At 40.8% G+C, this 22,904-nt stretch overlaps 1 protein-coding gene across 1 annotated transcript in view; it reads left to right on the forward strand.

Moving 5' to 3' along the window:
- Positions 1-22,904, forward strand: part of DNAI1 (dynein axonemal intermediate chain 1) — a 152,231-nt gene that overhangs the window by 10,003 nt on the left and 119,324 nt on the right. Inside the window, exons 2-10 of the mRNA XM_059833404.1 lie at positions 1,750-1,818; positions 3,661-3,759; positions 4,685-4,765; positions 6,326-6,452; positions 8,303-8,382; positions 9,232-9,390; positions 11,178-11,237; positions 13,659-13,796; positions 22,451-22,535. Of these exons, the coding sequence (XP_059689387.1) occupies positions 1,750-1,818; positions 3,661-3,759; positions 4,685-4,765; positions 6,326-6,452; positions 8,303-8,382; positions 9,232-9,390; positions 11,178-11,237; positions 13,659-13,796; positions 22,451-22,535 (898 nt within the window). The remainder of the gene's footprint in view (positions 1-1,749; positions 1,819-3,660; positions 3,760-4,684; positions 4,766-6,325; positions 6,453-8,302; positions 8,383-9,231; positions 9,391-11,177; positions 11,238-13,658; positions 13,797-22,450; positions 22,536-22,904) is intronic.

Consider the following 22,904-nt stretch of genomic DNA (forward strand, 5'->3'; position numbering starts at 1 on the left):
TCATAACTCTTTATTTTCTCCACTTGAGTCGTAACAATTTGTATTTCAAAGTGAGGCACATTTTCTTAACATAGAAATGTATCGTTCTGCTCATTTTTCATCACTTTCAATATGCATCTTCTGGAAAAAAAAAAATCCCTGACGCCTTGTTAGTAACAGTAGTTTTATGTGGCTTAGCTTTTACAAAGGGAAACAACACTGAAAATTGCAGCCTTACATCTCTGCTACAGTTTGTTCTCCTCTGAAAATATTTCTTTTTTGAATTCTTATTGTCAACTCTTAACAAGTAATGGGGCTTTAGAAACAAGACCTGGGGATACTGGGTCAAAGTCATTATGGCTGCTTAGTTGTTTAATACATAGAAAGCAGGTGTTAGAAATGAATATTTTATTTTCACAATGAAGGGGAATCATGAGAGAAGTCTAGGAATCTCTGTAGAGACTCGTGCTCCTCAAGGTGTTCATAAGAGGTAGGGAAAAGGGGATGAACAACAGATAATGTGATAAAGCTGGGCTTTCCAGTAGAAGAACTAGGAAAACTAGATGAAAGCAGCAAGTGGCAGGCTTAAAAAGCAAGCAGTGGTTCTTTGCATTAGCATGTAGTTGTACCATGGGAGTCCTTCCTATCAACTTGTGTATGCTAAAAATGCACATAGATTCCAACATGACTGAATAAATTTGTGGAGAAAAAGATCGACTGATAGGAAATAAAAAGGATAGCATTTCTGGTTCAAGTCCCTTTGGGAACCTGAGACGGCACACTGGAGAAAGCTCCATAGATATATGCTTTTCAATACTGTTGGAGAGAGATACTTGGCTAGGTGGACCTTTGATCTGAGCTGAAAGGCTCAGTCTAATGTTCTTTTGATGAAAATCAATAAACCCATGGGAGCTTGCTCTCCCACCCCTTTGTTTTCCTTCCCTCTTCTCTAGTATCCCCTTCTTTCCTGTCACAAAGTCAAACACTTTTTCCAAGTAACTCCTCTGTTTTTCCCCTCCATCCCATCCAATGTTATCTGGGATCCATCCTGAAACTGTTTTTACCAAGGTTTCTAATGTTGTCTCCTTTGTTTGATTTATCAGCTCACTCTCCCTCCTCCTTCTGGGTTCTTGGTCCTGTCCCTCAGTGTCTTCTCAAAAGGATCCTCTTCATTTCCTCTCCCACTTTCTGTAAAGTTTTCATAAAGCTTTGTTACTGGTGTCCTTCTGTTTTTCTTTAACCACTGGGTAATCTCCCTTAGAAATACTCTATGAGGTTCTCTGTAAACAACTATTTCACTGGTTTCCTTAAAGGCTGTCATAATTTTTTTTCTGTGCTGTGATGTGCTCAGGAGGAGGGAGGTTGGCAGTGGTTAACTTCCCAGCTGCTCGGCAATGTTTTCCATGGTTTTTCAGCACTCGTGGCTTTGTAGGTGTGGATCTGCTGTCTTCAGGTTCACTGTGACATGCAAGCATTTGTGGCAAGAGCAGCCTTTCTTTTAGGTGTATCACAGGTAGGCAGTAACAAGGATAGAACCTAGCATTTTAATAAACTGCTGTGTTTGATAAACTGCTGTCTTTTATTATGGAAGTAACTGCCCTTTGTTCAAATGATTTATAGACAAAATATTGGTATATATATGGTATATTTGGCTTTTGAAACATACCATTGGACTGAACATTAATAAGCAGATTAAAATTTTATTCTGCTTTGATTAAATTGGGAAACAAGGTGATTCGAAGGGTTACATTGGGTATGTTCTCGCTTCAGGGCCAAAGTGGACCTTCAGGAGGAAAGGCAGTACCACCAAGGCCTGCTAAAGCTGTATCTAAAAAACGGGTAAGATCCACAAATCCACCAGTCTTAAAAAATGTTTTTTCCTTCTTTGTCTATGAGATGCAAACTAGATTCAGTCTGAACAATGGCTTGTTTTACAGAATTGATAATATTCCAGTTGATTTAGCAGTAAGGGGTTGCTCTGGATTTCCACTGAGAAAGGAATTACACTAGCAAGTTAGAATAAAAATGGCAGCTAAAACAAAGGCACAATTTAGGTAAAATGCAATATAAGAAGATTAAAATAAAATGTTTGGGATGTAAAAATAAAAGCTGACACAGACTGTGAGAAAACAGTCTGCTCAGTTTAGAAATTTCAAAACATAGCCCATATTCACTTAATTAACATAGAAATACAAGCATTAGAGAAAATAGCGTTAACTTTTTGACTGTAAGCCTCATGACAATGTTTTTACTGTCAGACAAATAAATGCTTAGACTACCCTTATTTAATCTACCTTCCTCTTATTTAGCTCTGTTGGCATGGATGGAAGAAGGACAGTTTACATGCCTTTAAACAGGCATGGCGATAAACAGCTTTTCACTTTCTTAGGAGATATCACAGTCTTGTTAAGTGTTCCTCTTTTGACCCTTTAAAAATGAGAAGTTATTTACTTTTAAATGAAAAACATAAATAAAAATGTTAAACCCACAACAGTTTTTATCTGCTTCACTAGGGAAAACAGCCACTGAACTAACTGGTATTGAATTGTGTATGATAAATGACCTACAAGCAGGTGTTCATGTGCGGACGGTTAAATCACAAACAACTGTTCTGCTGTCATAGACTCCTGTGTATCAGAGCACCTGACCTTCCTTACAGCTTGCCTCATTTCAGCAGTCTTGGGGAAAAAAAAGGCTGCAGCCTGTGACTTTCCCTGGGTGCCTGGCGCATGCAGAATTCTCCGTTACTTTCAGCCACTGCACGTTTTTACACGGCATTGTGCATTTTACCTTTGTGGCGCTCTGCAGATAGCAAAGCTTTGCAGGGTCCAGTCTCTTTACGTGCAACCAGTCTTCACTTATACCCTGGACTCATTGGCAGCTCTGTATGACTATAAAGTTCAGCAGACCTGAGAGAACTGTATTTAAAAGAATGATTGATTTATTTTAAATCAACCCATTACACATTTCAAACTGAGGGAGAAATTTTGCCTGGAGCAGTTAAACACTTTAATCAGCAACTTTGTGTTCTGGCAGTTTATCTGTAATGACAATTAATTGAAATTCATCCCTGCAGTGATTCATTTTCCTGTTAATGATATCATATCATGGCATCAACCCAAGCCCAGCCCAAGGAGAGCAGCTGTCTGTGTTGGGAGAATGCAGACCTGTTGGCCTTTGCAAGAAAATGGTTATCGTTCCTCCAGGAGCCTCATCCCTGCAGCTTTGTATCTTGAACTAATTTCTAAGTGTAGCTAGCTTATAGAATAGCACTTCAGAAGTAATTGCAGGTCCTTGACTTGTGCCCTTGAGTAGTCCTGGAGTATGGCTCATTTGGGTGTTATATGGTCAAAAGAAACAGAATTGCCAACTTTTAAACTGAAATTGAAGTGGGGTTACTTGAGTTTTGTTATTGGAGTTACTCCAGCTTTGTTACAGGCCAGGAATTCTCTTCAGACAGCAGCTCCTCCAGCCCACTGGACTGTTGCTGGCAAGTGTAGCCATTCAGCAATCTTCAGATCTGGGCCTGCCATTTGGAGTTATCTGCTCTGCTCAAAGCACAAATGCATGGGGGAATGCTGTTTTTTCCTCATTGCTCCATGCCTGGAGAAGTGCTGCTTTGGGAGGGAGCGAAACAGTCACAGTCTTGATGCTGTAATGGGCTTGTCATTCCTGTGCTAGGATGAAGACATCTCCACTGAAGCAGGAGAGGGGGTGGATGAATGGGCAGCAGCAAAGAGTCTAGTCAAACCCCCAGATCAACTGGAGCTGACTGAAGCTGTGAGTAAAACAGTGCCTGTAGTTGTCATGAGATGTGTACAAACCTCCACAAGCCAAAGCCTACCTCTTACCCATTTATTTTGGAGGAAATTCTGCGAGAGCAAAACTCCAGTGCTTGCTAAAGTACAGTGTCTGCAGCATAAACTGAAATGGCTTTCAGCAGGAAAACAGGGAGAATGTGCTCTGAAACACAGTTCTGGGCTCAAGACAATGTAACTGCATGGAGTTGATCCAAGAGGGGAATGGGGCCATGGTTTCTCATAGATAAGGAGGACCCCAGTGCCAGCCCTAAGCTTTTCAGGTGCCTGTATGTGATACACAGAACAGGGAGGTGTCCTACAGTTTTATGGCCATTTCTTCTCAGCTTGGTTCAGTAGGATTGCTGTTGGTCGCCCTTCCAAATGCAATTGTCTCTCTCTTCTCACTGCCTTGTAAAACTCTAGCATTACTCCCTGTCCTTCAAGTAGCTTTCAAAGGGAAGCTATACATACTTTCCCCGACTCAAGTAGTGAAAACAGGTAACACCAGTACTGTTTTGTGTTCGCAGTGGTCGATCCTGCAAGCACTGCTACAGAGCCTATTGTTTATTCTATTTTTGGACAGTGTATGCTTCAAGAAACAGGTTGTCTTTCTTGCCCTATAGAATGCAGCTAGCATTTTTCAAGTGCTAGCTTAGGTAAGAATTAACATGACAGCTAAAAAATTCAAGAAAACTCACTGAAATACTATGGATGACTGTTCTGGATTCCATTCTGAGCTAGCTTAGCTCCAAGCATTGTTCTTGTGCAGGCATCAGCTGCACACGAGGTATTTGCAGTGAACTGAACATCATAGAACTGAGCATAAACATGGTGATTTTTGTATGCTGTACATTGTATTAATAGTGGAGTTTTATTTATGATATTATTTTGTTTCCATTCCAAAGGAATTGAAAGAGGAATTTACACGCATCCTGACAGCTAATAATCCCCATGCTCCCCAGAATATTGTCAGATACAGCTTCAAAGTAAGTGTGGCATGACCTGTAAAACCAGGATGAGATTTTTTGCAATTAACTGGTTTTGTTTGCCTTTGATTTATAACCAGGTAAATTTCCTTTTAATGTGGCTTCATCTTATTACATATTTACTGCCAATGGTTCCTAAAGGGTTTTTGCAGAGGGTAAAAGTCTAAAAGCATTGACGTATTTATTCAGAAGTAGGATATAACAATTACTCAACAGGATCTGGCAGTGAACATAATTAGTGCAGCTGATCTCAGGTGGTAACTTTTTCCATTCTGTCGTGGTTAGAGGACAAAAGGCAATGCTTTACTCAGTCTGTAAGACAGTTACGCCTCGGTATCCTCACATCAAGATTCAGTTGTTTGAATTATAGGAGAGTTCAGAAATGTGCACTGTGAAATCACTGACAAGAGCTCTATTCATGATGAGTAGGAGTGAGCAGGGGAGGGTGCATCAAAGACTGCCAGGAAACATCCAAGAGTCACACCTTCACATTTGTGTGTGCAAAGCATTTGCTGCATTACCCTGGAGCAGCCTCCTCCTGCTAGCATGTACAGCTAGCAACACAGGATGCCGCAGGGGGAGGGTGGAATGATGGCTTTGCCTCCCAACTCCTCCTTGGAAGGGTTACACCCCCTGGAAGAAAGGACACAGGGACAGCTCCTCCAGCTCTGGCATTAACCCCAACATTAGGCAGGGAGCAGACAATCAGGTGAAATATACCTGACCCTGTCTCATCTCTCTGCTACTGTAACTAGTTTGACCAACCATTACATGAGATCACCAGAGAAAAGAAATCAGTCTTGTGGAAGCAAATAAGGTCACTTTCTCTTCTATTTGGAGTTGATGTTTTCCATATTTATGGGACAGAAACAGGTGATCAGTGATCCATGTCTTCAAATCCTCCACAGTGACTGAAGTGGGCTTGATGCTATGCTGTGACTGGTACAGAGAGCCATCCTATTTTTAAGAAGAAATTATTGAAGCATCTGTGGTCTGCAGTGGCTACTGATTGCTTTTAGGTGCACCTCAAAATCTGAATACACGTTTGAGCTTAGGTGCGTGCCTGCACTGTACAGTAGTCCACAAGGAAGTGCCAATCAAGCTAGCATCAAATAGCTGAATTAGTACAGTGCTTATAACCTGGGCATGGTGCTAAAAGCCTGTACTGTCTCTGGATCAGAGCTGCTCTCTACATAAGGTGCTGCTCTTGTGTAGGTACAACAACTCATTCAGGGATCTCAGCACAAAAGGACATGAGAGTTTCTTAGGGAGTGCTGTGTAGTAGAGGTCCACTAGTACTATATTTAAAATCATTTGCTGTGATAGTGGTAGGGAACTACAGGTTTCATGTTCTTGCTTCTTTTCATTGTATTTTTAATTTACGGCTCTCAGTGTCCTGAGATATAAATACCTGCTGGAATAAATCCAATGTAAATATGCCAAGAACAAACATATATTTATCAGTATGGATCTTCTTAGCTTTAGCAATTTAGGCTACACAGTATTTCTTGTTTAATTTTTTTTTCCACGCTGATTTTGTTGTTTTTTTCCTCTTTGTAGGAACGAGCATACAAGCCAATAAGCTATGTGGATCAAATGGCCATTCACTTATCTTTGAATGGAAACATGATACTCAGAGATTCAGATGAAGGCAGACGGCAGAGTATCAGATTAAGTACTGCAGCAGGTAGGTTTATTATCTGAAACCACAATCATTTTCAGCTAGGCACTGGTACCACTTACTCAACAGGAGGGAATGATCATGCTTCATCACTATAGAATTGAACAGCTCCTATTTTGGCTTGCATCCTTCATGGGAAACAAAACCAGAAAAAACAATCAGCCAGATGTTTGCCACAGTGTAGAAATGGTGCATGCTGTTTGAGCCACGTGAACACCGAAATTTTCAGAGCTATTTAGTGTCTTTTAAACATCTTCCACTACCATTAGTTGGATACACATGTCTAAACTCCTTATACTGCTTTAAAAGTTTCAGCCATGATTTAAAATATTAAAGCAGGAATGTTTGGAGGTTTTCAAGAAGGACAGGGAACTGCTGGAGAGGGTACAGCAAAGGGCTACAAAGATGATTAGGGGACTAGAACATCTTTCTTACGAGGAAAGGCTGAGGGACTTGTGTCTTTTTAGTCTGGAGAAGAGAAGACAGAGGGGGGATCTTATCAACGCTTATAAATACTTGAGCGGTGGGTGCCAGTAGGATGGGGCCAGTCTCTTTTCAGTGGTGCCCAGTGACAGGACAAGAGGTAACGGGCACAAACTTGATCATAGGAAGTTCCATCTAAACATGAGGCGGAACTTCTTTACTTTGAGGGTGGCAGAGCAGTGGAACAGGCTGCCCAGAGAGGTTGTGGAATCTCCTTCCCTGGAGCTATTGAAAACTCGCCTGGATGCATTCCTGTGCAACCTGCTCTAGGTGAACCTGCTCTGGTGGGGGGGCTGGACTAGATGATCTCCAGAGGTCCTTTCCAACCCCTATCGTTCTGTGATTCTGTCATTCTGTGGGTGATCATTCAGGAAACTATTATATACTTGACAAATTCTTACACTCTTACATGGACATCTACTTCTGGACAATGTGAGATACAAGATATTGTGCTAGTTGGACCTTTGATCTGAGCTGCTATCACCATTCTTAAGTTTTCAGTCAAAACACACCTTAATCAGAGGCTGAAAAGCTCTGATGTTAGTAAAGAGTTCTAGGTTTGAATTTTCAGCAGGGAAAGATGTACTGCCAAGTGTTTTTCTCAGAAGTTGTGTCACAAAGAGAGTCCTTTCAAGGTGGTAACTGTCAGGCATGATGCTAACACTGGATAAGCTCCTGAGAATAACTGTTACTTGCAGCTTCTGAGGGTCAGTGCGTCTTTTATTTTACTCTTAACAAAATGTGCATGATGATTTGAAGTAGGGCAAAGTGATGAATAGGATCTTCAATGCCAGGAAAGCATGGATTATTGTTGTTGGCAGTGCTTTTCATAGATTCCAAACCGGCTAGTTTCAAGCAGCTTGATGCTAGCATGACTGCACACTCAAGGTGGTGATTGGAATGTCGACATCCATCATTCTCTAACAAGACTGCTATATTCATTTTTATCCATATGAACAAGAACATACCATGTTATAACTCCCATGTTCCTTGAAAGCATTATTCATGGTTGTACATAATTGCAGCCAGTTTTGGAGGGCAGCAAGGTCCAGAGCTGAAGGGATACCCAGAAACAAAGCTACTCAGATCAGAAGTGTGTTTCAGAAGTTTGATTTGAGTCAAAATCAGATTTTTTATTTCAGTCCAGCCAGAATTACTGCAGTTTCATTCTAGTAAGAGCATTGTCTCCTTTTGTGGCTTTGAAGAAACAATCACTGTCCAAATTGGGGATTGGGTACTGTGTTGTCTAATGAGATGGCTTTAGAAAAGGATGCATCTGTATATTAATGCTTCAGAAGATAGAAGGATCTGCAGAATATGGGATAATATGTACTATTATCTTGGGCTTATTCACTTATCCTTTCTATCATCAGAAAAGACTCCTGTGGAGACTTCTGCAGTAACATCTGAAGACGCAGAGATTAAAGATGAAGAAAGCACAGGAGATACTCAGGTAATTCTCCATAGTCAGCTGAGAGCTGTCCATTTTATTTTTAACATGAGATTTTAAATTCCTTTATTATGAAATGGGGTTGTTGAGAAGCTTCTGTGATTGATTCTTTTATGCCTGAGATGTCTCTGGTGTAGGTGAGATCCTGCAGATTCTGCTGAACAGCTGGGGTCCTCCTGCCATTTTTTTTGGTTTGGAGAAGCTGTGTAGGGGGATGACAGGTCCCTACACACCAGGTCTGTCTTTATCCAGATATTCTATCAAGATACAGTGTAATTTGCTGGGATCTGGAATCTTCCTGGACAGCATGTCCATTCCTGAAAGAGAAGTGATGAAAAACAAAATGTGGAGGAGTGAAAGCAGCAGGCATAACTACATAAAATAAGCAGTGGCCTGATTTAAAGGCAGTTGGCTGATCAGGAAGAGTATGCTGTGACAAGTTTGTTCTTAGCCACACAGTGTCAGACCCTGGAATCAAGTTCAGTCTATTTTCAGGTAAAACTCACTGTCTAGCAAGGAAATGAAAACACAGGGTGGTGGGACTCTAACACAGTCTTCTGATTCCTGAGTCCATTTTATCAAAGGCAGTCATGCTATATTATCTTGCTCATGTCAGGCTTTGTTTTAAAGTAACTTCAGTTCCTGGTTTTCCATATGCCTGTTTAGGTATCGTTCCAGAATCTCCTTGATCTGATTGCTAGAAGTCTCCTAATTTCCATCTTAAGTATTGAATCTTCAATTACAGTCTCCTTCACTAGGCAGCAGAAATCCAGCAGTCTAAGAAGTACTCCTCAAGAAGGAAAGAGATGTCTGGTTCTTTCAGGGTGGAGTCACTGCTCTATTTTCTTCCAGGCTGCAGGAGAGGAAGAGGCAGAGGGGTCAGGAACAGCAGAAGTAGCTGAGGCAGCAGAGGCAGAAGAGCCTCCTCCCCCAAGAGTGAAGGAGCAGAAGCTTGCAAACAAGTTCAACTTCATTGAGAGAGCTTCAGGGACGCTCAACAACCCTATGCGGGTATGCTGCCATTTCCTTCAGTGACTTGGATCTTTCCTTTGAGAGGGCATGTAGGTCATCTGTGTTTATGTCATATCCTGTGATGTCTGTAGAAAAAAACAGTGTTTTACTATGGTAAAACATTTGGGGTGATGAAAATTATGACAGAAAAATTCTTGCCTCATGGACTCTTGGACAGCCTACAAGAAGTTTTGGTGCTACGGTAAATCTTTAAACCTCTACCTGGATATAACATTTTTCATGTCTATTTTCTCATCTGAAAAAGTATAAAGCAATCATTAGGGTACTGCCTCATGGCTTGGAATCCATGAATTCAATTTCCTTTTGCCACAGAGTCCCTTTATGGCATTGTACTTCAATTGTTACCCACGGAGCAGGGGTATAAGTGCCCCTATATTAAAAGGTATTTATGCTTGTGTTAAGCACAGGTACTACAGTAACAGATCCATGTAAATATGACAAATCTTTACTGCTGCTACATGGTACGACTCCCTCCCACTCTGTGCATGCACTTTCCAATCAGTACAGACCCAAGAACTTAGGTTCCTTCCCTAAGCTTTTTGCTAAGCCTGCAGCCATTCCCAGTGAGTGTTTCTTCATGCTGCTCCTGACTGAGCAGTACCAGTGGTGTTGGCCCCCAGTTGAGCACTTGAAAAGGAGCTTTCTGAACTGGAGATACAAGTTGCACAGAGAATATTCTCTTGTTTTCCTTGCTGCCCTGGAATCAGAGTATATACAGCTTCACCAGAGAGCCTGGCTGCCTTCTTGCAGCCATTACATCTAAAGTGAGATGCTTTTACATCTGATGGGCTTGGAGACAGCTAAGAGTTACTGTGTTGCTGGAGATACTGTCTCTTAGAAGGAATACCATCTCTGCCCACTAGTAGAGATGGAGGATCTCAGGAGAGTTTATCCAACAGTGGGGTGCTTACTGTGAAGTCTGAGCTAAGTTTCTGCATCTTTCAAAAATCCCTGCGGAGGCCACAGAATTTGTTATTGCTCTGTCCCCAGATCTGCGTACTCTCTTCCCATTGATTTTACTGGGAGAGGCTTGTGTGCCTCTGTGTGATTCTGCCTTTGAAAGCAGAATAAAGACCTTAAATATCTGTGAAGTACTGCTGTGTGCTGTACAGAATGTGCAGTTTCCACTCCTGAGACTGCTTCATTTCAGAGGTCAGTGAAATGCTACAGGCAGCTCCTTAAAAATGTCCTGACACAACAGTTTCTTGAATGAAAATGCTGTTCCATGAAATGAAAGTTTCACAGAAATATAGTAATTTATTTCAGAATGTTGATGTAAGGGTGATAAAAACATTATTTCAGTAACATCAAATGAATTGTTTATAGGTTATCATTCTGTTCAACTTTTTTGTTTTGACTGCTGTACCCAAGTGGGTTTTTAATAGATAGGTCAAAACTTTTCAAATTTGGTAGCCTATCAAAACTGATACCATAACAGCTAGCAGAACGTTTCAAATGGTAGAGGTAAAACAAACCATTTCAACTCCTTCAAAATTAAATACTGAAATTAAATATTTTAAGTATGTTGGAAAAAAATCAGGAGGTTTTATGAACCTTCTTTTGGTCCACAAGAAAATCTGTTTGAGTCGTATGATCACCAATAATATTTGTGCAGTGCTCTAGGAGTCATTTGGTTGTTGAATTAATCTCAGGTCAATATTATTCTAACTACCTGCTATGAGAAGACTGTTTCCACAGCTGGACTATGTCACTGCAAAGAGGTTCAATGCAAAGATGACTCTTCTTTATGCTTTTTCTTTATTCAGGAAAGAGCATGTCAATCGGAGCCTACACCTTGTAAAAATTTCTCAGCCACTGCTAACCAGGTATATCCTTTATACTTTAAAAGTTTTTTTACAGTATATTTAAGAAACTGAGATATGAGAAGGGAAAAACCAAATTGTTATGTTTGCATTCCTTGCAGTGGAATGAACTCCCGTACTGTGGCTTTGATCTCTGGTTTAAATCTGAGAGCAAACTAGTGTGGCCCTCCTTTCTGCCTTAATGGGTGAACTTGCTAATGGTTTATATTTCTAAGGTCAAGCGTCTCTGTTTAGCTGCTTTTAATTAATCTACCGCTTGCCAGCCACCCTGGCTAGTCTGCTTTAGAGAGTCTTAAATGAGTGGAAAAGGGGAAACCACAGTGTGAAAATGTTTCTGGATTCAGCAAGAGGTGGGCTGCAGCTGAGCTCTGCCAGGAACAGGGACACAACTTCAACTGCCTCCTGCAGGCACTGACTCCTCTGGGGACCCGTCTGTCTTTGAGGTGGGGACTGTTCTGTTGCTGAATGTCTTCCATCACTGTGGGGTGGGTGAGCTGGTTATTTAGGAGGAGCTGTGATCCAATACCTGGTCAGCTGCGGGACACCTCCATCAGCTGATCCCATCATTGGCAGGTTCGATGTGGTCTCAAAATGCAGGAACAAAATAACAAAAAAGCACTTAGGACATGTCTGCATGCTAGCTCCACTTTGAGCACTGTGCTTAGAGAGTGGACACTTCTGAAGATTTTGTACAGCCTGGAATTTACAAGGGTTCATGGAGTTTTTGGGAGTGTTGTTAAGAATTTGATATATGCAACATTGTGTCTTTTATATTGTCTAAGTTTAGCTGTATGTGAAAGCAGGTTTCTAAAGCCTGAAGCTGAATCCAGTGAGAACTACAGCATAAGGAATGTGGAAAGCCCACTTTAAGCCTGCTGCAATAGACTTAGCTCTGTTTTATGTAGTGGGAATGTGCCTGTTTTTTCGTGATAAAGAACTGTTCCACAATTGTTTTACAATATTTTCTCCACCTCTTAAAAACATAGAAAATACTATTTTGCATGACATTTACACATTAAATATGCTATAGCTTTCATTGGAAAGGGAATCCAGCCAATTCTGCTGATTAATTCTCACAGATATTTACAAAATGTATTTGTGTTTGTCACTGATGCAAATATCGTTTCAAACCAGTGTACCAAACTGGTATTGAAAATACTGTTTTCTTACCAGTGTACCACACGAATACCCAGAAGAAAGTATAAGGTAATGGCAGCAACTTAAAAAATGCTGTTATAGGAAAGTGATAGGAAGGGGAGCGAAGGTGTCTCTGTCAAGCTGAAAACTGTAACCCAGTCTATTCCTGAACTTGAAATCACAGAGTAATTGGCCTGAGATCTTCCCTTCCTCCAGCTGGACTTTCCTTTCGTATTTTCTGTCAGTGAGATGACCTGAAAGTTAGAGAGAAAAACCTATTTAAGATAATCAGGCTGTTGCTACAATTTTGCATGAAATGTTTGAAAACTAAGAGGAAAAATTTTCCCTTGTTTTCTTTTTATTCTCTTGAAAATTTGAGTGGATATAAAATAATATTTTAACGTAAGCGCTTTTTTTCCTTGACTCTTTTTCTTTCTTGTTCTTCCTAATGCTCATTATTTCCTCTTCCAAAGTTTTCTGTTCTGCTCCTTCTCCTACTCTTCTCATCACATCTTCTTTGCCCTTTCCCTGATGTTTGGAATATCTTTCCACCTCATTTCTGCCTGAAAATTTACAACACAGTGCAGTTTTTTTGCTAAAGGTTTCTGCTACCTTTCTTTACTCCAATGTTCTACTCTATATTTTGTGTTTGAATCATAGTCCCTCTCCTAAGCTGATGTGTCAGAATTAGATTGCCTTTTGATTTGTTCTGAAAGTAATGTACCTGCTTCAGATTCAGTACTAGAACTCCAATAGTAATGAATAATTCTTAAGTAGAAAAATTACTTTTGGTTCTACTCAAGTAAGACATTCCTGGCATGTGGCATAGCAGAAGATGTAAAACTGCTCTCAGTTTCCATTTGATCATATGCTGCAGAGTCGGAGTCCAAGATTTAAATTGTGTTAAGCAGCTACAATTTAATTTTCCAACACCACATGAGAAATGTCATAAAGCAGATGTTTAATGCATGTTTCCTATTAAACACTGGTAAATTAGCCAAACAGAAAATCCTAGAAAAAAGAGACAAAGCACCAAGAAGAGTGTTGGGGGCAGGAAGTTGTTAAGAATGCAATAACGTGTTCTTAAAAAGTAAGACATGCCCCATCAAGCTTTAAAAATCCTGGGCTTCAATCCTTCACTTTTTGTGCAACAAGACAGCTGTCTTCAGCTAATTCCGTTGGCAGTGTTACTGTTGTGAGGACTATCATATTTTTGTGATGGTATAGATGACTGTTTTCTGGAGTACAATCAGGTCCTGATTAATCCTGCATCTGTCTGTCTCTCAGTGGGAGATCTATGATGCCTATATGGAGGAGCTTCAGAAAATGGAAAGGTCAAAAGAGAAAGAAAAACTAAAAGCTCAGACAGCAAAGAGAGAAGAGGAGAAGAAAAAGGGAAGAAAGTTAACCTCTCTGGAGTCACAGGTACGTTTCATAATGCTAGAAGAAGCCTGCTCAGAGTGGTGGTGGATGCATCTGTAATGCAAGTCAGGTGAAATTTAGCAAGTCATGCTGGCTGTGTAGCTAATTGTCTCAGTTGGCAAGTAACAACCCTAAGAAATGCAAAAATTATTTCTTGCTAGGAACTGTATTTCCAAAACGGGATTTCCATTTTGCTGTACTTTTTATGGGATTACAAAACAGTGTGAAGCCATAATCTTGTCTTCAAACCTGATTTCCAAGAGAGATTTATGGATTTCTTTTTTGTGCATAATCATGTTTGTATCTCATTTTTTATTAGCCTGTGAGGGATAAAAGAATAAAATACGTAGAAACACTGTGTGACTTTTCAAAGAATTCTGAGTGATGCAGAGGTTTTAGGTACAATCTTCCAATCTGAAAGGCAAAGAAATTTAGGATTCTTTCAAAATATTACCAAAGCACTGTAGTGAAACACATTTCACTATTTTTTATTATTTTAATGATAATGTTATAGAATTATAATTTATGTATTTTCTAGTTCTATACATATGAATGGTATATAGTATATAATCTATATAGACGTTATTAACAGTTAATTGAAATCGAAGCCTACACACTTAAAATTGAATAATAATTCTGGGAGGCTTGACCTTATTTGCAGGGGGATCTTTGATGCATCGCTTATTCATTTAGTTGGAAAGTGACAGAAGCATCTGTCTCCAGTGTTTGAAGTGCTACGCCATGGTCAGTAATAACACAGCATGGTGATACCTCAGTCATGGTGATGTGATCATTCCAAGAGGAGATCAGCCAGTCTGAGTCCTATGGAGTAGCAGAGTGAATGGCAAGGGGTGCTGAACTGGAGTAGCCTCCATTAGAATGGCTTCTCAGAGTAGCAGGTATCATAACTCCTGCAGGCTCCGAGCTGGTGTTGTGATCTTGCTGTGAGGATGATACTGACTCCTAATCCAGGCAGCTCTGTCATGAGTAGCCTAGGAGTGCCTTGCAGGGATGCCACAGTCCATTCACGTAAAGTGACAATATCCCCATCTTAAAAATACGATCCCACTTCAACCACTGAGAATACGATATGGCAACCCTGAAAGATTTTCTTCATGTTCCAGAATGTTTTCAGAGGGTTAGGGAAGTTTCTATGAGTCTTTAACAGTTTGATCTATACAGAATTGTGGGTGGTTCTTTCCCCCGCAGTCTAAGTTAAACCATTTAGAAGGCAAACTGAAATAATTTCTATAATGACTGGAGCAAAATGCACTGAGAACTATAACACAGAAACATGGAAGTCAATTCTTAGCTTGCCCCTAGAATAGGTGTAGATATATCAACATAACTAAGATACATCTATGTAATAGAAGCTGGCTCCTGAAACTGGCTTTAGCACTTTCATACTATATGGCTGATTCAGCTGTGGATGATTTGGCTGTTTTAGCTACCCCAGCAGCACTGTGCCATCAAAAGCATTATGGTATAAACAGACCAGGAACATGTTCTGACAGGCTTCTTCCTGTGAATTTTGCCATTAAAATTTACAGTCCTTTCGAAAAATAAACCTTTCACCTGAGTACGTTCTGGAGAATTAAGCCTGAAGTCAGTGGCATGGGCTTAAAGGGTGGACTGCTAAAAGCTGAAAATGAAAATGGAATAAACATTCTACCAGTGAAACCATATTATAAAAAACCTGCTGCATGCTCCACTGACAACAGTGGGAAGTTGAAATCCAGGCACCCATGATCCCTCCCTTTGATGCTTTGCTTTTCACTTTTAGCACTTTCCAGGGGGCTTTCAGGGAGGCCAGGAAGTCAATACACTGAAAAAGTGAAAGGAAAAGCTTCTTTATGCAGAGCCAGTGTCCCAGATTGAGGCCCCCCATGAGGCTGGCGGCCCAGCTTGAAACGTGTGAAAAACCTGCTGAATTTTCCAGTCATTAACTGGAAAAATGCAACCTGAAGTAATCCAAGGCTAAAATCAGACTTACAACAGGCATTACCTCTGGTCATGTGTAGGTCTATGGAAATTAAATGTTGATGGTGTCAGAATCTGTACTTCTGGTCTCAAGTCAGCAAATGGAGAAGTGGGTTTTGCTGAGCTTCCAATCCACAGGTTACATACTTTGGACCACGCATGGTAATTGAAACAGAGCTTTTCCAGCTAAACGATTTCTGAGGACATACTGCCTTTGATCATTGCTGAAGGGGAACTGTGGAGCATCAAGCAGGAGATGTGGCTGATCTGGATCAAGGATGCAATGGCTAGAAGCAGCAATTGATGTCCACCATTGTTTCCATCAGGCTAGTTACTGGGAAGAAAAAGACTGTGATAGCTACTGAGATAGCATTGGATTCAACCCAAAGGGAAGAAGAGGAGAAAATGAGTGGATATTAACAGAGGTGGATCTCTGATGGAAGCTCTTGCTATGGTGGGAGGCCATGAAGGAGAAGATCCAAGAACTAGAGCCACAACTGGAGATGATGGTAGGGGTCAGATGAGGATTTGAAAACAATAGATGAAAAGAAAGAGAAAATAGTACTGGTACTGAATAAGAGGTCAAGAGAACAGATGACTGGGAGAGGGAAAACATGATCCATGGAAGAATGTGGCCAATGGCAGGGAAGGGAAGGGAAGGGAAGGGAAGGGAAGGGAAGGGAAGGGAAGGGAAGGGAAGGGAAGGGAAGGGAAGGGAAGGGAAGGGAAGGGAAGGGAAGGGAAGGGAAGGGAAGGGAAGGGAAGGGAAGGGAAGGGAAGGGAAGGGAAGGGAAGGGAAGGGAAGGGAAGGGAAGGGAAGGGAAGGGAAGGGAAGGGAAGGGAAGGGAAGGGAAGGGAAGGGAAGGGAAGGGAAGGGAAGGGAAGGGAAGGGAAGGGAAGGGAAGGAAGGAGCTAAGGGAAGGGAAGAGCCTTGATAGTGGAATAGAAGCTCCTCACTGGGGGAAAAGAAGTAGCATGAAGCCATGCACTGCACTGAAGAATGAGGAGAAGAAGCAAGGAAGATGTGGTTTGGCAAAGCAGAAGAAAGAGGCAGCCAATAGAAAAAGGAATGGAGATAACCAGGCAGAAGGAAGGAAAAGCATGATACAAAGAAAAATATGAGTGAATAAAGTCAGAATGACAGAAAGTATTTGACTGACTACTGTGATGAGGGACTTGTGGAAACGTCTCAATATGTCTGTCACTCAAAGGGATCTGGAGAGAATAAGATGTGCTACATCTGAGAGCAGTGATACCACATTTGACACTTTTCCTCAGTTTTCAATAAAGGCAGCAAACAGAACATGCAGAACACAGAATACCATAGAGGAATGATATGAAATTATCTGAGCTGAAAATAGTTGGAAGCGGAGAGAACTAGGCAGAAGCGTTGTATCTGCTTGTCCTGTTCTTGTCCTGTGTCTGAGGCAGACACAAAATGCAAAGAGCTTAATGCAATTAAGTTGATGCAGGCTAGCTCCTCTCATCCTGAGATGACAAGGCATGAAATCACAAGTCTGATAGTAAGGATTTTTACTGAATCTCTCCAAAGAGGCGTGGAGCTATGTAATTGGAGTATAACAAGGATATATTATATGTAAGAGTGGTAAAAATGGTTCTATTAGTCTGACCTTTAACAGTACATGAGGCAATAGAATTGGTATGGAGGGAAAGAATAGGAATTGGGAGTAAATATGAAATGGAATAAAATAGCGTGTGTTTACCAAAGGTATGCTGTGTCCAAATAATCTCATCTCTTTCTTTGATACGAGGAAAGTTGTGGTTTCCCTTAACAAGGAAAGTATAGTAAAGGTAATCTAGCTGAAATTCTGTAAAACTATTGCTTTAGTGCTTTTGGGAAATTATTAGATAAACCAGAAAAGTTGTTATTAGTGCAGATTGGGAGGGACTGGTGGAGAGGAAGACTGTGCATTTTGGAGTATCAAAGCAATCTTTGATAAGGTGAAGGCTTACATTTTGAAATGACAGGGAGAAACATGAGTGTATCGGTTGGTGAGTCGTGATGTGGCCACGAGAAGACAAGTACATGGCTGGAATATGTTGTGTGAGGGATAGCAGAGAAATACTATTTCTGTTATGTAAGGTGGGGTGATTCCTTATCTGGAGTAGTACAGGGATATATGATTTTGATCACCCCTTTTCGAAGATGATACATTACAAACCTGCATAGATATGGAAAAGAATATGAGAAACTGAAAGCTTGAATACAAGAAACTAAAAAAAACTTAGCATATTTATCTGGTAATGCAAAGGTAGAGAGGGCATCTGAGGTAGATAACAGAGAGGGAGAAGAATTACTAAGGCAGAGGATAGTGTCGACAGAACACAGGTGGATGTGAACCAGTTGAGAAAATGTTAAAGCTGGAACTTACTGCACTGGAACAGTCTCTAATATCCTCTGAAGCAGAAGTGGTTGAACAGTTTCTCTAAAAGTCCAAACAAAATTTATATTTAACAGAGAAATGTGCATTCCTGAATCATCTGAGGTCCTGTCTGACTTGTCTATCTCATTATAGCATTACCTGTTTCTGAGGTATGCCTCGTGAGACAGCCCAGCCTACGGGGTCATAATTATCATTTGGAAGCTCTTGGATGGCCACATTTATTTTTGAAATAACAGCTGGAATTCGAATGCAATTAACCTTCACATTATTGCTCACCTGTTCCTGGTCATCCCAAGGAGTGGATGAGTTGTTACTGACTCCCTTGTCTTCAATCTGCTGTTTACAGAGTGTCAGAATTAAAATCAAACAGTGAAAATTAAGAGAGGAGTACAATTCTGGAAATGAATAACTACTTGACAGGATTCAACCTGGGGGACTTTATTGGGGATTTGCAGTGGGTGTTTGCAGCGCTGGGAAAGAGGTGACAAAACCACTGTACCGTGCTTTTTTCTTTGCAAGCCAGGAGTTCTTCTAGTGTTGCCACTACATGTATTGCAGTACATGTATTGCCAGAGATATGAGCAGTTACTGCACTGGTTTTAGGCTGGGCTTTGTCTTCTGGCTATGCAATTATACACCAGCAGAAGCCTTTTTTTCATGCTTCCGGTTACTGGAGTTACACATTGCAACCAGCGAGCTGCTGAGAGGCAAATATGAAGCAATTAGTGTTAATGAATAGTAGAGCAAGACCAAGACATTTATTTTCAAAGTACTAGCCCATTATCCATCTTACATATGATTCCATTAATGTTATTGCTGTTCTCAAAATAATTTATGCACAGAAGAAAACAAAATTAATTTTTTGGCTGATGAGCTCTCATTACATTTGGCTAGCTAGCTCGGAGTTGGTCTACAACAAAAAAAGGAGTTTCAAACAAATCTTTAAAAAGGATAAATTAGGCATATCACTTCCACTGAAGATTTATTTCAGTGACATACAGAATAAGTCAAACCTCAAATAGGACAGGATCCAATGAGAAAATAACATACTCTGATCCAGTTTAATGCCAAAAATGTAGTTATTCATGCCTGCATTGCTACCAGTATAGCTACCAAACAGGAAAGATGACTTAAAGCTCTTTTGATTCATCTGGAGAGTTTCCTGCATTGCAGGAAAAATTCCATTAAATAATACACTGTTTCTGTATTTACAGGTTTTTTTTGTTTAAAGCCTGCTTTCCACTTAAAAAAAAAAAAAAATTATAGATGAGGCAGCATCTAGCATTCATCTTTGAGAACACATAAAGTAAGCCTTATCTTCTGACCTTCAGTCCAGAATGACATCTCAAGTTGGAAATTCAGAATGCTTGCAGTGCAAGTTTCCTTGGATGTGCAAGAGAACAAGAGCTGTGATCCTGCTCATGTCAGTAGGGTACAGTACTGCCATTCTTCCCCAGCTCCTTCCAGTAGCAGATGCATGTTAAAACAGAAGAAAGGTTTTTGCCTGCATAATAGGTGAATGGAAGACAGCCTAGCTAGCGCACCTGATGAACCAGAAGAACTCCAAGGGATCTGTTCTTTATACCTCATAACTACTACTTTTACAATGTTGGAGAGAAAAGTGTTTATTGCACTTCTCTTTTTCTAAATCAAATTGTAACCTTTTCAACATTTAACCTCTGTCAATTAAGCTTACTCAGACAGTATGCTGGTGGCAGCCAACAACATTTTTATAGTCATGATCCCAATATTGCTGGACAAGTGTTAGCAAAGGTGAATTGCTTTTTTTTTTGACAAGTGTTTTAAACAGGTCTAATTGTGGCAGAAGCAATAATGGTAACTTAAAGGCAAAAGAGAGAAATCACAGCAATTGAGAGTATTGATTTGTACTTGAGATGTTTCAAGCATCCTCTTTCTCTCTTTCTTTAATTTCTCTTAAAACTTATGAATTCTTAATACTTATGAATTCTTAATGTCTCGGGAATATCATACTGTGTTAAAATTTGAAAACATCTTTTTCTGCACTTTCTTAAATTCTGAATGTGTAAATTCTCTGTGCTGTTCTCAAGAAGTCCTCCCACAGACCCAGGGAAAACCTGAAGAACATGAGAGTGGCCACAATGATTCAGATCAAGGCTCTAACCACAAGTGAATGTGTAAGGAAGGGTAAGAACACAGCAAGAGTATATCCCAGACCCAAATATTCTTCCAGCCTTCAACTGTTTTCAGCTATTTCCTAAGCTTGATGTGCTTTGGTGCATAGATGGAAGTACTTGTTCAGTCTTCCTTGAAACCATGTAAAAATTCTTGCATCTACAACACCCTTTGACAAGGAGTTGCACAGATGTGTCATCTTTCTCTAAGAGTCACCTCCTTTTGTTTATTTTGAACTTGACTTCCACTAGCTTCACTTGACACCCCTACTTTTTATATCAGAAACCCTTCCAGACTTGGACCATCCTTTTTGCCCTTCTCTGAACTTGGTTCAAAGTTCTACTTTACCCTTTCTGAGATGGGAGAAGACGATTGCACACATTACTGAAGGTGTAGGCAAACTATGGATTTATAAAAAGTGTTGCAGATTATAGAATTGTGCTTTTTTTCTCCTTTGTCCTTTCATCTTTATGTAGTCCTTTGGGTTTCATGCTCTTTGAAACAAGACTCTCAATCTCCCTTGAGTCCATGCAGAGCCCAAGAAAGAAGCAGAGGACTGGGGCACACATAATCTGAAGTCATGTTCTTGGTTCTGACTGTGACTGTGTGGTGTAGTTTTCGCAAGTCATTTCACTTCTTCTTTTCATGTTTAGGGCACTCTCTGAGCTGTGTCAAGGATGACAAGTTTCTTTTCAGTGTCGTCACTGTGGAGGAAATCATGCTGTGCTGGCAGCCATCAGTCCCTAGCAGGGGTTTGAAGATGAAAGGCTTTGAAACACTGGTGGGGTTTTGGGGCAGTGGTAGTAGATGACAGTTCAGGTCCTTGGAGCAGCATGCTGTCAGAGCACTTGGCATATGCCCTGGCATTCTCACGTCATTATGCAGAGTTGTGCTGGCATCATCCTCATGGCCCAGCACAGTCCGAGGACTTTTAAGCTCTGTCCTTCCAGTTGCTGGCACCCAGGCTTCTTGTCCTACTTGCTGGTTAATCCAGTTTGGATTTTGCTAGTGATCGCACATACACAGGCAGAGGATAGAGAGCACACTCACACAAAAAATAGTTAGGAATAGAGTTTAGTAAGAAGATGATTATAAGACTGTGATGATTAGGCACAGGGCTTTGCCAGACAAGCATACCAACCAGCCACCTGCTGACAGTCAAACAGCCCCTGTTATGCTCTCTTTTCTCCATTTGTCCATGCTGATTCTTCCCCAATCCACCTGGATTGTTTCCTTTCTCCACCCTTGTCTCCCTCCGTATCAACAACATGCCCCTAATTACTTTTTCCCCAATGGTCACATTTTTGCTATGTCCATGACCAAGTTTGCGATTTCTGGCATAGTTTCCTAGGCAATCTTAGTCATACATGACATTACTGATACAGTTACCTAGGGACTGCTGGCCTTGCAAGATGCCACTTCTCAAAAGGTTTCTAATACTTGCATACCTGAAGGTATATCTGCATACCTTCACATATGCAGGCTTGCCCACTTGTGGTGTTCCCTGGCCAGGAGGATGGGATTTCTTCCACAGTATCAAAACAATTTCCACAAGAGCTGGACAGCAAACTGTACTTTGCACGTTGGTTATATATTGTATGAGCTTATGGATCTGTGAATGCATCAAGTTGGAATTACCCTGTGATTGACTGAAGGATTTCTACATCCTGTGATCTTTACTTAACACATGAGTCCTTAAAGTTCTCCAGGTAGAGCTGAGAGGATGCTCATGCATGATCAAGCATCTATGATTTCATCACTGAAGCTAATGGGGGAGGGATCATGTGTGCTTTTAGTTCATCCCATCCTGAGCTAGCTTGAATGTGTTGAGGAAGACAAGACTCTAACTGCCTTCACAGATAAGTACCTTCCAATGGAGCTAAATCAGGAACAAACACTGAAGTTACTGCAGCTCAGCTGTGGATGGCGTCTTGCTAAACTTATGATAAAGTAATTGCCTTAATTCAAGTGCCCTTATCATTAGGTGGTGGTGTGAGAAGCTTCAAATTACCCTGTATTCAAGATCAAAGGACTCAAGTTTTTCAATCACATGAAGTCTGAACGACTTGTAAACAGATAGGAAACACATTGTCTCTACCTTGTTTTTCTTTTCAACAGAGTGATGATATAACCAAGATCTCAAAGGCTGCTAAAATAATGGAGCGGATGGTGAATCAGAACACATTTGATGACATCGCACAAGGTACAGCCCTGCTGGGATACGCTTCTGACTCAAGCCAGAACTTCTGCAGATGAACGGCCACAGCTGTAGCAAGGGTAGAATAGAATAGAATAGAATAGAATAGAATAGAATAGAATAGAATAGAATAGAATAGAATAGAATAGAATAGAATAGAATAGAGAAACAGAGCTAAAATAAGCAGGGGTAGGAACCTGCTGACTCACACAAGGCAAACAGGACAGCAGACCGCAGGGCGTTCAAAGGGCATGCCACATCAGCCCTGCTCTGAGCAGGCTGGGGCCAGCGGGTTTGGTCAGGATTGCTCTCCCTGCGGCACTTCCCTCCCTCAGCAGATATTTCCCTCCTGGATGCAGGTGTTGGTGACAGCAG

This window comes from Gavia stellata, chromosome Z (assembly GCF_030936135.1).
Source record: "Gavia stellata isolate bGavSte3 chromosome Z, bGavSte3.hap2, whole genome shotgun sequence".
Lineage (NCBI taxonomy): Eukaryota > Metazoa > Chordata > Aves > Gaviiformes > Gaviidae > Gavia > Gavia stellata.